Raw genomic sequence first — 17,750 nt, forward strand, 5'->3', positions numbered from 1 at the left:
CATCTGACTGGGGCTGGACAAAGGAAACAACTGGGTGGCAGCCTCTTTGGACCACTCTCCCTGAAGCAGCAAAATCGTGTCACGAATTGATACACTGTCGCTGCGAGAAAGCGTGCACTGGACGCTGCAAGTGTGCCAAAGCTGCACTCAAGTGCACTGCACTGTGCTTCTGTTCTGGAGACTGTTAGATTTTGAACATTACCAATAGGATATTTGAAAATAAGATATTCAACTTTGTGAACGTAATTCGACCTTGACCTTGACCTAAACGCATGTCCTTTAGTTCTGGCAATCTTAAAAGTATCACCAAATGAATGGTCATCCCCAATTTAGTTGGAATTGACACCTTAAACGTTTTTCTACACTGTTTGGTTCCAAAATTAAGCGCGTTTGCACATTAGACCCGGTGGACTGGCGGCCATCTTGGATTTGACCTCTCACGGTCCTCAGAGGTCAAATCTGACTTCCCTCCACATCTGAAAATAAACATCATGGTATATACTAACTATGTTAGAAATTTCATGCTTTTCTCATAAAATGCACAATTGTTGTGGTTATCCGCTGCACTAGGTGCGTGGTATGCATTGCTGCACCGTGATAGATGTCTCGCGCTACCGCGAGAAAATTCGAGAGATGGCAACAGTAAACAGAAACAAAACGCAAAATTGTAATCGTGCATGATTTTATTGGATTTGGTGAATACGAAAGTTCTAAGACATTTTATCGTTACTCTAGACAATTGCTGTTACTCAAGCAATAACGGTAGGTATCATGAAAGTGGGGAAAACACTTGAAAATTCTCGCAATAGACGCTTTAAGTGATTGTAACATTGCATGCAGTTACGCGCGCTGTTGGTTCTGCCATAATCGTTGTAGACGAATCTAGCTGTGCGGCGTTGGATCATTTCAATTTTTTCTGTCTTTTTTTAAATGTGGGCCCAGACTGTGCAGCCATACTCTAGCTTAGACCGAATGAGAGATTTGTATGCTGTGGCTTTCAGCGTTTTGGGCGCGTATTTCAAATTCTTTTTGACGAAGCCAAGGGTGCTGTTGGCTTTCGCACATAAACTATTGATATATTTGTCCCACTTCAGGGTGTTAGAGAGAATTACGCCGAGATACAGAGTTGACTCAACCTCCTGGAGAAATTTTCCATCTATTTCGTAGAAGTACGATAGCGTCTTTTTTCCGTGTTGTACGCAGGATGTAACACTTCTGGGCGTTAAATCGCATCACCCAGGTCTCGGCCCAGGATTGAAGGATGGACTCTCAGGATTGAAGTCTTGGTGCAGCATTTGCTAGCTGATCCTTGATGGAGTTGATCACCCTATATAGGAGACAATCGTCGGCGAACAATCGCACTTTGCTGGTTACAATGACTGGTAGATCATTGATGTGTATAAGGAACAGTAAAGGGCCAAGGACAGTTCCCTGTGGAACACCCGATTCCACTGAAACACAATCGGAGTGTTCCCCTTCCACGACCACTTGTTGTGATCGATGACAGAGAAATTCCTGGATCCATTTGAGTATGTGGTTTCTGATGCCGTAGTGGCTTAGCTTCTTCAGCAACCTCTGATGGGGCACCGTGTCGAATGCCTTGGTAAAGTCCAGAACGGCTATATCGATCTGTGCCTTGTTATCATGTTGTTGTAGGAGGTCATGTGCGGTAGTCAGTAGCTGGGTCTCACAGGAATGTTCTCGTCGAAAGCCGTGTTGAACGTTGGTCAGGATGTTGTGGGTTTCCAAGTGTGACAGTATATGACGATAAATTACATGTTCCAGAAGTTTACTGCAGACACATGTGAGAGACACTGGACGGTAGTTTTCACATGCGTGCCTGTCTCCTTTCTTGTATACTGGAGTAACGAAAGCCTTTTTCCAGTCGGAGGTTAGTTGACCATCATCAAGGGATTGTTGGAAAATCGCACTCAATATTGGTGCTATCTCGTGAGCTGTTTCTTTCAGGATGCGGTTGGGGATGGCATCCGGACCACAGGCCTTGTTTGGGTTGATTCTGCTGAGAAGCGTTTTCACGCCAGCTTCATCTATGGTGATATCGCCAATAGATGGTTTCGGTTCACCTTGAATGTCAGGGATGTTACTGGTGTTTTCTTGGGTGAACACAGACTAGCTGAACTGATCGTTCAGGAGTTGAGCTTTGGTTTTCGAATCTGCATAAAGTTTTCCACTCTGCCGAAGAGGGGATATTCCAATACTGTCTGCTTTTTGAGATTTAATGTATCTCCAAAATGTTCTTGGGTTATTCTCTTTGAGGCTGAGATTGAGGATTTGGTTCAGATATACCCGATGTGATTGGTTTATTAATTTCCGAACGAGGTAGGTAATCTATCGCCTTATTGGCCTAATTACGTAACGTTGCTGCATCATTTAATCGAAGGACTGATCAGTGATGTGGTAATTTTAAAACTATTAAAAAGAGTGATTCCATCGTAGGCCCGAAACTGAAACTGGTCTGCTCGCAGCTAGACACTTAGACCGAATAATTCTGTCCCATATAACCTTTTTTTATATTTTGGTGAGGGTTAATAATTCCAATAACCCTTACCAAAATATAAAAAAGGTTATATGGGACATAATTATTCGGTCTACTAGTCTAACTAGACACTAAGACAGCAAATGCTAGACAGTGCTGTCTATCGCAGTGCCAGTGCCAGTGGCTATAGAGGGTTTCGCGATTTTTCATATTACCCACAATGCAACGCCGCCGGCCATGACGGATACAGAAACCAGTTCAGGCATGGTACAAGTACATTGAGCAACGCACCTCTGCTTATTTTATATTCGCCTATTAAGCAAATGCATCACAACGCCGCTCTCCTGCGGTGTTGTCAACTGCAGCAATCGGTATCAGAGGGAGCCACACAGCTTTTTTAGGCTGCCTAGCATGATCACAACACAAGGTAAAGTGACGAGATACCAGGCGGACCACAGACGCTTGGAGCATTTTCAATAAAAAACAATGCTGAATAAACACGAAATGTATTTACTATCAATCTCTTAATGTTTCTCTACTCTCTTTCGCCTAGTATTGCCGATAATTACCTGTAAATGCCGGTCAAATGCTCCTCTGGAACACACAGGTACACCTCACGCACGGCGCACGCCGCTACACATTTACGCTTATATACATATATCGCCGGCATCCAGTAGGCAGCTGTTTGAGTGGGGGTGGTGATTCCTCTTGCACGTGTAGCATACTCAACATAAAATAGCACCAAGGCAACATGTGAACAAAATTCACCAAGCCTGGCTTTACAATTACAGTGCGCTGACATGATGCCTGTCCCATATTCTCTCATCGTGACCCATGCACGGATAGAGAGATGGTATAATCAGAGACTGGTAGTGCATAACACGTGCTCGGATAACGTAGATGGGACTCTCACTGTTCACATGATAGGTGTAGACTGATACACCCAACCGCAGAACAGTCGATCGTGGGCATCCAGACTTTTGTGGTTGTGAAAGTCCTTGAGAGTATAAAATGATCTCGGCTAGAATGTTTGGTAGTTCACGAGATCCAAATAGGTGTGTGATGGGAACACATTGTGGTTCTCACTCTATTCGGCATCGTCTATTTAGTACGGGTCGCGATTCCCAATACACGCAATTTTCTCGAGATAGCGTGCTTTGGCTACGTTGTCTAGTGAATTAAAGTACCTATACATACTACGTACACTACAGACAGTCGACAAACGTGCATACAATAGCTATTATAAACAAGAGCCGCAGAGCGTCTGGGCTCATCTGAGGTCTGTTGCTACGATTATAAACGTAAAATTTCAGTCGTGCGTAGTACCGACATTTGTTAGGCGCAGATAGCAGACACGCAGTTGCGTACACATCAATTGTAGGACACGCCCACTATCGCAGATGGGCGGTGGGGGGAGGGGGTGGGGGAGGGGGGGGAGGGTGGGGGGAGGAGCTCTAATAGCAAAAGCAGTCATCACTCCTTTGTTAACAGTTAACAAATCCATGTTTAACCCTCCTCTGAGGGTCAAAAGGTTATCAGACACTTAATCTTCGCACGTCAGTGGAAAGCACATTTCATGGTCCTTTCAATAAAGCCAAAAAATGTGTAGGTCACCGCTGAACAAAAAAGTTTTCAATCGCTCGGTCACACCATGTCCTCGAAAATGTCTAAAATCTGCCCTGTGCCCCATTGACCTTTGACCTGTGACCTCCAATTTGTGCACAGTGATGGCTTTTCCGTACCATGATGCTATACACGCGACTATCACGAGCCTAGGTCGAGCCGTTTTAGATTGTGCCCAATTTGCATTTCCTCCCTATACCTTAAGTTAAGGAGGGAATTGTCCCCTTCTTTACACCTCTTGACCATTTGACCTTTGACCCCAGCTTCGACATCCCAACTCGTTTCGGATTACCCCCCACGTCCCGAATATCGTGACCGTACGTCGAGCGTTTAGATTGGTCCCACGTTGACGCACGGACGCACGGACGCACGGACGATCATGCGATTCTACAAGCTGCATCTGACTATGTCAGATGAGCTAAAAAGCTGCGTTTGATAGCTATAGAGCCTAGATGCAGTAAAATCGGTGAAATTTCTGAACTCTCACGATGTAAACAAACTCAAGTCTATGAACATAATATGTGTTGCGTGCAATCTTCCGATTTGCTCAATCTACGAATCTGCCGACTGTGTGGCAGCCTCATTGAACTGCAGCACCTAAACCCTACGCTGATAAACCTGTCTGGTAAATCGGGATCCTCTTACTTCTAATATCTATTGCAATAATAACACTATAGCCAATGTAAAATCGGTTGATTGTGCATAGGGGCACATTACACGCGACACGTGTTCGCTTATTTTGTAACCGGTATGCCCGGCGGCACGGGATTGTAGGTAATATTGCTATTTTTAGACCAAGTCGAAGAACCCTCTAACCAATCGGTAAAAATAATTCTGAAACTTCCGCTTGACATGCGCGCAGTAATTGTTTGTTTTTCGCAATTATTGTTTATACTGATTTAATTCGTGTCTTCGAATTGACAGCTAGACAGATCAATAGGCAATAGGCAATATTCAATAATAAATTGTGCCCTAGAAATTTTTACAATCTGACATTATTTTAGGTGCTAATTTTAGGTGGTATTTAATTTTTTCGCAAGTTAAATATAATAAACACGTTGAAGTATTGATGGAATAGATTGTAATTCATAAGTGCTAATGTTGTTTTCAGTGATGTATTCTAAAATTATTTTATGCACTAATTTAATAAATTTTGTTGGGTTTTTTCAGATACACGTAAGGAAGCCGAGGACTTGGAGGACTCAACGGCCACTGAGCTGGAGTTGGAAGATGAACCATCCTTCAAGCGACGCAAAAATTAAACCACAATCAGATCCACAATTTGTCCACACGATGACGTTATAACTCCGCTTTGCTAATCTGAGGGTGCGGGTTTAACCCCCCCCCCCAGAACCATTACTGGGGTCTGCGTCGGCTCGGACTAATCCACAATATGAATACTATTTTGACGATAAGTATTTTTTTTTAAATTGTTAAATGAAAGGAGGTAACACCACTCTGTAATGTCAAGATTATTGGTATTTTCTTTTCTAGCTAATGAAAATCCATTAAAAGGCTGGCCCTTTTCGAGTTTGTTCAGCCTAACCGTTGATGTCATCAGGAGCTAATAATGACAAAGGAGTTTGACACGTATTTGGTAATGATTTCACTACATTTTGTCGTACGAGTTCGATGTGAATAAAAAAACAAATGTATACAAACATGAGCTTCTTTTGTTCACTGGTCCTTATTCTATCTTCCGGTAGTATTACAAACCGCGTAGCTTAATCACTTCGTTTTGACATAATTCGTACTTTTGCACGACATGGTTTTCACGTTAGTTACCGTCGTGTGGCGATGCAAAGCCCGAATTCGCACACACAGCTAGTTGAAGGAGGCGCGCCAGGGCTTTTCGGCCGTAGCCTAGTCGAGTGCAGAAAATTCGCCTAGAAATTAAGTTACGTTGCACCAATGCTGGGTTTAAAAATTAAAACTATTTTACATTTAAACTATAGTTATGCTTGTTTTTATGGTTGAATCCCGCAGTTTTTTTAAATAAACGCTGCGCTGGTAAAATATCTGAACTACTTCACCCGTGGAGGAATGATGTGTATGAATCGCTATGAGTAAACTGACGCTCCAGCCGATTGTAGCTTTCGCACATTGTGTTGGCATTAATTGCATAGCAACCGTTAGCTCTAGCCGCGTACAGTGCCGCTGGCCGCTGCGCGATCCCTGCCGTGCCTCCTTCAAGTAGCTGTGTGTGCGAATTTCGGGCTTTGCCTCGCCACACGACGGTAACTAACGCGAAAACCATGTCGTGCAAAAGTACGAATTATGCCAAAACGAAGTAAGCTACGCGGTGTGTAATACTACCGGAAGATAGCATAAGGACCAGTGAACAAAAGAAGCTCATGTTTGTATAAATTTGTATTTTTATTCACATCTAACTCGTACGACAAAATGTAGTGAAATCAGTACCAAATACGTTTCAAACTCCTTTGTCATTATTAGCTACTGATATCATCAGATCTCTTTCTCAAAATTATAGGCCGCCTCTCCCTCTTCAACAGAGAATAGTACATAAAATGTGATTTCAGGAGGAAACCTATGTCATATTTCTGCATTTAAACTCATGTGAATTAAATAAATCCGATATTGACATTTCAGAAAATGAAGTTGAAGAAGATGACCACAAGAATCGGAATTATCCTAAATTCCCGTGGCGTCACCACCTAGAAAACTACCGGTAACGAAGAAATCAAGACTATCTAATACCATGCAGAGGCAGGTTTATTAAATAACTGAATTTTATATTGTATATGCCACAATACTTTCAGAATTGACCGCATATTACAATGGTGCCTCGTGAAAAGTGACCCGTTATAAAGCTGTTTCAGTATAAATAATTAAGGAAGTTAAAATGTTACTACAAATGTATGTTATTGTATAAAAAAAAACCTCAGTATTGGGCGATTCACCTCTAATATGGGATCTTGCATTCGCTCCCTGCAATAGTGTTAAAGTTATTTTCTGCTGTATGAATTGACGGTACATCGTGTATTCATTTAAACTTTGATCTCTTACTCAACATTATAGGCTCATGGCCCGATTCTTCCTCTTCAACAGAGAATAATACATAAATTGTTATTTCAGGAGGATATGTCAATATTTCTGCATTTAAAGGGATAGTAGACTCTAGGATTTTACTGCATACAACTGTACTTACTGTATAACAAATCGTCTATAACCACACGTTTTTGTTACCAGATACCTAATTTAATTGTTATAATTAATTACACATCAACGCTACGAAATTTGAACGGTGCCATGACACCCGCGACCGTGCTGCCACCCTCAAAAAGTTGCGTGTTTGCCAATTTATTTTGCACGTTACAGACCGAGGGCTAATCACAAAGGTGCAATTATATTCATACCTAAATGCTATTTAACCGAACGATATTCATTTTAGGACAAATTTATCCATAATATAACTGAAACTATATGTCGTTTATAAGATATTACAATCCTTTTGCTTTTAAATTAATAAATAAAAAACACCCTCGCCCTTGGCTGAAAAGTGGTTTTTCTGCAACTTATCAGATCGTGCGCTTTGAGTGGCGCCACCGTCGTTGTAATCAAACTGTAGTCGTTAGTTAAAAAAAAATTAATATTATGACACGTGACCACTATTAAATCACTTCCGGTTCATTACCCTGTTAGGTTAGAGGATGTGACGCGTCATCGGCCGATCAATCGCAGTGCCCGCAGCTCGTGCACTAAGGCTGACGCGATGTTTTGTGGTTGCATTATTTAGGCTGGCTGTCGTGTGTGTCAATGACATGCACATGGAGATGGGTGGATGGTTACTGGTAATTTAAAACGAATTCTTTCAATGTATGGCCCCCATTCGACTGCGCAACTGTTTTTCAGGCACAAATGTTGTGTTGGTTGGTAAATTCGCTATATTTTTTTAAAACGCCGGACAACATATGTCATAACTCTAATGGTGCACAGCTGAAGTAGATGGCTACCTAGCTTTAATATTGCCACTCGGCCGAAAACGGTAGAAATACTATTTTTCAGCTCCTGAAATTCAATTATTACGTATAGGATCCTATGGAGGATGTAAAAGTGGTCTGTTCTCTTATTTCTAATGGTGATTGAACCATGAAACTTTTTATGTAGCGTAATTTTAACCTAAATTAGCTGAAAATAACCCTAAAACCTAGAGTAAACGATCCATTTAAACTCTTGTACAATAAATAAATCCGATATCGATATTTCAGAAAATGGACAAAACAGTTCAGTTGAAGTCATATCATATCATGAAGTTGATGGTCATCATGAGAATCCAAATTATCATGAATTCCTGTCACCACCTAGAAAACTACCGGTAACGAAGACATCAAGATCATCTAATATCAGTGGTAGGCTTAGAAACATAATTAATTGAATTATGTGGGGCATTTGACCTAGTGCCCCTCTCCCCCCCCCCATCCAGCCCTAGCTGCTGTACCTCTTGGCCAGAGTGGGGTAGTGTGCAATTTACGAAGAGGAAGTGTCGGTCCCATTCCCAAAGAAATTATTAGTAATTTTTATTGTTGGAATGTATAAGACCCTTTAAGTGAACTGAGAAGCTTCCATTAAGGATGTGTGAACAAAATTCACTGCTAGATGGTGTGTTAAAAGCGCTTGTCGTTATTATCATTTTTCCCAATCTTTTATTTTTTCAGGAGTCGGAGAATCACCATTGAACAGTATGGTATATGACGATAACACCAGTGCCAGTGGTAGGCATAGTAATTAAAATACATTGCTAAAATGAATGAATTCACAGGCAAAGTTAGCAGCAAAAAATAGCGAGACTAAAGCTAATCTACACAACATTCCATCGGGATCAGTATTTTGTCTAGTGTAGACTTGAGAAATTCTCTGGTGTAGATAGGGGCTTGAAGTTTAGACAGAAAGTCCAAGCCTTGACCCTAACCCTAACCATATGACATCATTTGGACTCCAGCATGAAATCTTATAACACTCCATTTTCTTTTCAGAAAACAGCAGTACATGTCTGTGGTGATATGCGTTCACAAGCACTAGCGTAGTGATACGCCACAATATAGTGCGAGGCGTAAACCGGTGATCACAGGGGCTGAAAAGAGTTCCATGTAGAGCCATCTTTGAATGCTAATAAAGAGCGTGACACCGCTCCATGGAAATGCCTGTCTTTGGCTTATAATAGCTATACCAATACTATTACATGGTGGCAGCGGAAAAGTGAACTATCGGTTGACACATCTACGGTGATGTCATAGTGTATACAGACGGTGGATAAGACTTTGCATCTGAATCTGTAGTGACCATCGCTACAGTGCGAACTCGCCGGTCGCGTGTATATATACACTATACTGTATACACAAAATGCAATAGACGTGTGCCTGGACATACACAAGTTTCGTGTTGCACTGTGCGCTAGGAAACTTGGGGTAAGTGAATGGTGCTGACTGTATGTCAAATATCAGTACGCCATTTTTACCACTTACAACTGACAAAATAACATTAGTGTGAGCAGTGAAGTGAGCCACAGCGAAATGGCAACCAAAATGCCACAAATGCACTGGGGCCACAGCCCAGTGGTAGACTCGTATAGGGCTTTTAAGGCACGCATGGACCTATATTTTGAAGACTGCGAGATCACTGATGAAGGAAAAAAGCTACCAAGATAAAGCTTGCCATTGAAGATGAAGGGATGAGACGTGTCCTAGCATCAGGGCTGTCGACAGAAGACCAAAAAGACCCAGAGAAAATTTGGGACTTGCTAGAATCGCAAGTGGATGCCACGGTCAAGATAAACTTCAGAGTACATAGGCTAGAATTTTTCAACATGAGACAAAAACCAGACGAAGACATTACTACATACATGTCCCGTCTGCGAGAAAAAGCCACGAAATGTGAATTCGTGGCAGAGGAGTTACATGAAAGACTGATAGAGATGATAATTCTCTCCACACCTTTCGATGACTTTCGCAAAGAGCTTTTGACTAAAGTAAAGGGACATGAGATACGGCAAGTATTGGAGAGAGGAAGAGATTATGAAGCGATTCAAGCGTCACAGGCATCGCTCAGTGCCATGAAGGGAAACGGCCCAAGGGTGGATGAAGTCTCCGTACAGAAACAGAAGTGTCATAATTGTTGGCTGAATCATGCCCCCAGATCATGTCCTGCATATAGGGACAAATGTCACACCTGTGGCAGGCTCGGGCATTGGAAGAAACTATGCAGATCTGGGGGCAGCGGTCCAAAGAAATTTCAGAGAAGCCACAAGTACGAGAGGAATAACACGTCAGGTCATGCGAGAGACACTAAGACAAGACACAGATTCGACAGGAGGGGCCAACACGAGCTATGTGTGAGTGACAATGAAAGTACTAGTGACAGCGACACACAAGCAAAAAGCTTTTACTCACTACAAGTAAGTGACATCGCACTACACAACATAGATAGGAGTGAGGCATATGCATCGCTGATCGTACATCCCACCCACCCCAGGGTGGAAGGTCCAATTCGACTAAAGGTTGATACGGGTGCAGCCGGGAACACACTACCGTTGAGAACATACAAACAGATGTTTGGAGATACTCCGCACATGGACATTCTCGAGCGGGAACGAGTGAGACTCACATCATACAGTGGTCACTCGATAAAATGCATTGGGTCTCTAAAGCTTGGTCTCCAACGCAGGCACAATAACGAGATCCAGCAACACAAGTTCTATGTGGTAGACGTACCAGGACCAGCTATCATGGCTTACAAGCAAGTCAAGACCTGAATCTGATCAGCATAGACAATGGTGTGATTAATGGGAAGTCACACATACATGAGATTAACACGGCAGCCAGTGTTAATGAGCCACCGCCCACCACCCGAATGAACACGACTGAAGACCTCAAGTGGTGGTTCCCGGAATGTTTTGACAAAATTGGATGTTTCAAGGGCGAAGCCGAGCTACATCTGAAGCCGGACGCCGAACCACATATTGATCCACCAAGGAGATGTGCAATTCACTTACGCTCCAGAATTGAAGCAGAGCTTAAGAAGATGGAGAGGGATGGGATCATACGCCCAGTCACGAGCCACACGGACTGGTGTTCATCCCTTACCTAGGCAACCAAGCAGGACGGTAGTCTGAGAATATGTCTGAACCCAAAAAAGCTGATTGAATCGCTGAAGCGGTGTCCACACAAAATTCCAACCATCGAGGAGATAAATCCTGCGTTTGCAAATGCCAAATACTTCACGAAGCTAGACGCAAAGGCGGGATACTGGAGTGTCCAGCTGTCCGAAGCTACACAAGAGCTCACCACTTTTCGCACACCGTTTGGTAGGTGGTGTTTTCGCCGTTTACCGTTTGGGCTATGTGTCAGTCAAGACATCTTTCAACAGAAGATGGATGACATTATCGCCCAGTGCGAGGGTGTCGTCGGCATCACGGACGACATTGTCGTGTGCGGCGAAACGGAAGAAGAGCACGATAGAAGACTGGTAGCTTTCCTGAAGGTAGCACGCAAAGACGGCCTAGTGCTCAATTCTTCGAAATGTGTGGTGAAAACGAACCAAATAACATTCTTTGGTCGCCTTTACACAGACAAAGGCATGTTTCCCGACCCAGGGAAAGTGGAGGACATTATCGCAATGCCCACACCACAAGACAAGCAGGACATGCAGAGATTCCTTGGCATGGTGACCTTCATGTCAAGCCACTTGCCCAAGCTGTCGGACAGCACAGCTACTCTGAGAGACCTACTCAAGGAAAGTGTTCCGTTCGAATGGAGTGAGGATCACCAGGCAGCATACAAGGGAGTCAAAGACTTGGTCGCTGCTAGTGTCGGGTTACGATACTATGACCCAACACAGGACGTTTCCTTAGAGGTAGATGCATCGGCTCGGGGGCTCGGAGCAGCCTTGGTCCAAGCAAACGGACCAGTCGCGTTCGCTAGCAAAACATTAACGACTGCACAGTGTCACTACAGCAATCTCGAGAGGGAGTGCTTGGCGATCGTTCACGGGATCCAGCGATATCACCATTACTTGTTTGGCCGCCATTTTGAAATCATCACGGACCACAAGCCGCTGGAGATGATTCTCCGGAAACCGCTCTGTGCAGCACCACCTCGACTGCAGAGAATGTTGGTGAAAGTCCAAGGGTATGATTTTGAGATACACTATAGGCCAGGACCCAAGATGGTATTAGCCGACACCTTGTCTAGGCTACCGAACCAGCACAAGGATGGTGAGATTGAGCTAGATCACAATGTTGACTGCATTGAACTGGACATGATAAACTTCTCGCCTACAAAACAGGGTCAGTTGAGAAGTGAAACGGCACGAGATCCTATACTTCGTGCATTATTACAAACAATCTTCACGGGCTGGTCAGACAGGATGCAGGAACTTCCGCTAGACCTAAGGAGCTTCTGGAGCTTCCGGGATGAGTTGGCAGTTGAGAATGGTGTCATCTTCAAAGGCAAACAAGTGGTGGTACCAGCCACCTTGAGAAGTGACATACTGAAACAGCTACACGAAGGTGACCAAGGAACTGAGAAAACCAAGCGTCTTGCTCGTGAAAGTGTGTTCTGGCCCAGGATTAGTGGTGACATTGAGCAGATATGTAAGAATTGCGAACCATGTCAAGAAATGCAACCACAACAACCAAAGCAACCAATGAGGATGCACGAGAGACCCAACAGTCCTTGGACCAAGCTGGGGACAGATTTGTTTGAGATCAATCAGAAGCAGTATCTGATCATTTCCGACTACTACAGCCGCTATCCAGTGGTTAAGCAGCTCGAGAGCACCACAGCCAAAGCTGTAATCTCAGCAACGAAGGAGATTTTCAGTCTTCTGGGGGTGCCACGGGTAATCGTCTCGGATAACGGACCCCAGTATCTGAGCGAATATGACGTATTCTGTTCAAAGTGGGGGATAGAGCATGTCACAAGCACAGATATGCCCAGTTCAACGATTCGTAGAGCGACAGATTCGGTATATCAAGCCGATTATCAAGAAGTGTTTGAAGACGGGGGGAGACGTTGATCTAGCTCTTCTCAATGTGAGAGCTACTCCATTAGATGGCAATCTGCCCAGCCCAGCAGAGTTGATGTTTGGTAGAGCCATTCCCACGACACTACCTAGTCACACCACAGTGAGTTCTCAGCAGGAGAGATATGGTGAACACATTTCGGATGCCATCGAGAAACAGACATGGTATGCTAACCAGCATACACGCGAGCAGGCACCGCTCATCGAGGACAGAACGTCGGGTTACTGAACAAGGACAAGAAAATCTGGTGTGCAGGAACAGTAGTGAAGCAGTGCAACGAGAACGATCGGTCATACGTTGTGGAAATGGAAGGTGGTAACCAGTTCCGACGTAATCGGGTTCAAATACGTGAGACGCCCAGGCGACAGTAGAGAGTCAAGTTCGGACCAGTCGTGTGGATCACGAGGCTGAGAAAGTTCGAGTCACAATAACAATGTTGCAGAGACAGATGTGAACAGACCACACGATACACGCTTAACAGTGGTTCATCAGGGGGTGTTCAGGGGACTATCACTCGGTCGGGTCGGGTGGTGAAGATACCCGTGAGATTCAAAGATGAGTGAAAAGAAAACACTGTTTGTAGTGTAGTTAAGATTGAGATAGTTTTGGTTTATTCAGTTTTGATTCCTTATTGTAAAGAGAGGGGGATGTGGTGATTGCGTTCACAAGCACTAGCGTAGTGATACGCCACAATATAGTGCGAGGCGTAAACGCGTGATCACATGGGCTGGAAAGCATTCCATGTATAGCCATGTTTAATGCTAATAAAGAGCTTGACACCGCTCCATGGAAATGCCTGTCTTTGGCTTATAATAGCTATACCAATACTATTACATTTTCGCTCTCAATATAGTCTCCCGGACCTTATGAAGACTAATATTTACGACGTTACATAGTCGTGTGCTTTCTAGTCGGCACAATGACTCGCCTGGGTAAACAGTGCAACCGGTGGCAGCGTAGACACGTCAGAGTGGCTATCTCAATATTACGCTTGCTCAGCCCAACTTGGCGTGCAGGCTACATGAATAGTTTACACGCACGCGCACACCTGCTGCCTCTGTTACGCTGCGATTAGGGTTACGATTTTGTTAGTGTTAGAGTGAGGGGAAGGGTAAGTGTTAGTTAGGGTAAGGGTTAGTGATAGAGTAAGGGTAAGGGTTAGAGCTTCTGTTATGCTGCTTGATTCGGGTTACGATTTTGTTATTGTTAGAGTTAGGGGAAGGGTAAGTGTTAGGGTAAGGGTTAGTGATATAGTAAGGGTAAGGGTTAGAGCTTCTGTTATGCTGTGATTAGGGTTACAATTCGGTTGGGATTAGTGTTACAGTTAGGGTGAGGGTTAGAACTTTGATTTGGTAAGGATTAAGGTTAGAGCATGGTTATTCTGTTAGGATTAGAGCTGCAATTCAGTTAGTGGATTCCCTACTCCCAGTTATTCCAAGGTGTGGGAGACCTCAAGAAAGGGAGACTCGGAGATAAAGGCGATTCCAAAGCAAGGGAGACTCCAAAAAGAGAGACCTCAAAAACAGGACGGCTCCCTTATCTGTATTTAACATCCATAGCAGGGCTCCCTCTGCATATTTTAAAATTTGAGTTAAGACTTGAGCCACCGAAGTTATTTTTCAGCCACCAAAAAAAAAACTATAGCCACTGTAGTCCACGGAAATCTTAGCATTTGAGCGTGAAAAAAAGCAACAGAAAATTATTTCACTGCAGTTGGTTTTAGCCAAAGAGCAACATACTAAAAGTCCTAAGAAATCCTCCCACGCAAATTTGCATAATTTGCATAAATCCAAAATGGCCGCCAATTTCCATGATTTTGTAATATTTCTGCTATCCAAGGACATATATTTCAGTAATTTAAAGTTCTATTTATAATTATTATTGCATGGAGAATGCATTTAGCTATATTAGAATGCGAATGGGTCACTCCCTGACATGCAAAAATGCAATATAGCCGCCATAATTAGCATAAATCCAAGATGGCCGCCAATTTTCATTATTTTGCAATATTTCTGCTATCCAAGGATATATTTGAGTAAATGAAAGTACTATTATGATGATTGTTGGCATGGAGAATGCATTTACCTATATTAGAATAAAAATGGATCACTCCCTATCATGCGAAAATGCAATAGGGCTGCCCTAATTTGCATAAATCAAATATGGCCGTTATTTAATTATATGTATAAATGTTTATCTTGCATGAGGATTTCTTATTCGGATTGCCAAATGGTTAATTTGTTAGACAACAATAACAAATACTACGTACATATTTATCTCATTATTATCAATTGTCATATATTAAGAAATTAGAATTAGAGTTAGTTTAGATCTTTGTATTAGGAGACTTTAAAATGCAAAATTGCCAGTATTTGCAATTATGAAAAAACATTCCACGGGATGGGCATAATAGCTACCACTACGCCACATGAAAAATCACCCAGTGCGCCGATTTCTAAAGTATGTGTGACGACTGCAGACATTGCTGAAGTTGGACGCATAAACATTGAGTACATCAAGATGCAACCTAAAATTCTACCTCTAATGTATCGGCCACTTGGGGATATTTCAATGGATGCAACTTCTCATCTCGATATATTGTAGAAGACGTCTCTCCTTTTAGGCTCTCCTAGACCATCGTGGTCTGGGATGATGCAGATGTTACAGCACGGTCCATATCCAGGACACTCATCTGTGATGTTTCTGCCCATGATTGATCTTGAGATCCTACAGACCACTCTTGCATCTACTCTATGCTGAAATTCGTTTCATCTCAGACAATGCAGAATAACGTTACGCCGGTTATCACATTTGACTAGCCTCTGTTCTGGAAAGCACTGACAATAATACGGTCTCGGCCAGGTGACCATTTCCTACAGCACATAGTCCTGCGACTTGGGGGGTTCCACACCGAGATGAGCTACTTTGGTAGCATTGGTCATCTGATGGCAGGGTCGGGACTTCACGAAGTCTTTAAGCTTACGTACGCTAGTAACTCCGTAAGCCACATGCTCACTGGTAAGACCGTGTCTCGAGCAGTGCGTGGACATATGCTGGTAGACGCTGCACTGAACACCATTCTTATTGCTCATGCTTACAATGTGCCCCTACCGACCAAGGAGACAGTGGCAGCACAGACCCCAAAGGAAAGACAGGGTTTTGATGATCCCACCAACGCTATACAAAAAAATACTGAAGAGACAGATTTGACAGAGGCAAGAACATTGTATGGCAGGGCAATGTCTGCCACGATATCAATGGAAAAAGTGTGTTCTGCTGATGTTTTAAGGAGAATCCAGAGAAAAATGAGTAAGATGAACCAGAAGAGGACAATGAGAACATCACTGCTGGGGCACAAGGACTGTTAATGACACTCTCGATATAACCAGCTTTCTTCGAGAGAGAGACTCATTTGTTGAGACTATGTCACTTTTCAACATTGCCAATGGCATGACAGCACAAGATGGCGTCAATGTTGAGAAATCCAGACTATTCTTGCCTCTATGGTCGACAAATCAGTGGAAGAGTTCACGTTCCAGAAAGCTGACCAAGCAGTTACTATCGCTTCCAAATCTACAATGAAGATCAAAGAACAAGCTGTGAAAGTAGACCCGCAGCTGATATTCCAGAGACTGGTCTTTGTTGGTGAGCGCTCTGGAAATTTGCCATCACTATTCAAATATGAGCTGTGCGGTCACCCTCCTGCCTTGTTTGATTCGTACGGTCTTCCATTGACGGCCAGAAAGCCAGCCCTCGCCGATGCTCTGTCGAACATCGTAGAAGAAGTGCAACGAGAGCCCAGTTGAGCTATGCACTACGTCCTAGATGGTGGTGCTCTCCTCCATCGACTTCCATGGCCAAGAGTCCACATATGATGACGTGTGTAAAATGTATGTTACATACGTTGTGCATACGTATGGACTTGCTGATGTTGTATTTGACGGCTACAGTGACGGGCCAACAACAAAAGATGGAACACACATCAGAAGAACAGGTGGCATCGCAAGTGTTACAGTCAATTTTATGGGTAGTATGGCTATCCAGACAAAGAAGGAGGAATTTCTGAGCAATGCCACAAACAAGCAACGCTTCCTGAACCATCTCAATTCTGAACTTCAGAAGTCTGGTTGTACCACACATGCGAATGATGATGCTGACGTCCTCATAGTGAAGACTCCCATAGCATCTGCAAGATCTCGTGACACTGTTCTGGTTGGAGATAACACAGATTTGCTGGTACTACTACTCCATCATGCTGAAATGGATTCCCATGATAAATATGCCAATGTACAATTCTAGTTCTAATTTCGTAATATATATGGCAATTGATAATAATGATATAAAGATGTACATAGTATTTGTTATTGTAGTCTACAAATTAACCATTTGGCAATCCGAATAAGAAATCCTCACGCGAGATGAACATTTATACATATTATTATAGCGGCCATATTGGATTTATGCAAATTAGGGCAGCCATATTGCATTTTCACATGATAGGGAGTGATCCATTTTTATTCTAATATAGGTAATTGCATTCTCCATGCCAACAATCATCATAATAGTACTTTGATTTACTCAAATATATCC

General features: G+C 43.1%; 2 protein-coding genes across 2 annotated transcripts in view; both read left to right on the forward strand.

Annotated features, from left to right (window-relative positions):
* The window catches only part of LOC106808891 (uncharacterized protein K02A2.6-like), a 17,558-nt gene extending 12,176 nt beyond the window's left edge, over positions 1 to 5,382 (forward strand). Inside the window, exon 4 of the mRNA XM_014811798.1 lies at positions 5,291 to 5,382. Coding sequence (XP_014667284.1) covers positions 5,291 to 5,382 — 92 coding nt within the window. The remainder of the gene's footprint in view (positions 1 to 5,290) is intronic.
* A 2,971-nt stretch (positions 5,383 to 8,353) lies between these two features.
* On the forward strand, positions 8,354 to 10,889 carry LOC106808892. Its single transcript, XM_014811799.1, has 3 exons — positions 8,354 to 8,490; positions 8,797 to 8,853; positions 9,115 to 10,889. Exon 3 carries the CDS (start codon positions 9,810 to 9,812, stop codon positions 10,887 to 10,889), a length of 1,080 nt encoding a protein of 359 aa, XP_014667285.1. The 5' UTR covers positions 8,354 to 8,490; positions 8,797 to 8,853; positions 9,115 to 9,809.
* The last annotated feature ends 6,861 nt before the right edge of the window (positions 10,890 to 17,750 follow it).

Source organism: Priapulus caudatus, unplaced genomic scaffold (genome assembly GCF_000485595.1).
Source record: "Priapulus caudatus unplaced genomic scaffold, Priapulus_caudatus-5.0.1 Scaffold312, whole genome shotgun sequence".
Taxonomy (NCBI): Eukaryota; Metazoa; Priapulida; class Priapulimorpha; order Priapulimorphida; family Priapulidae; genus Priapulus; species Priapulus caudatus.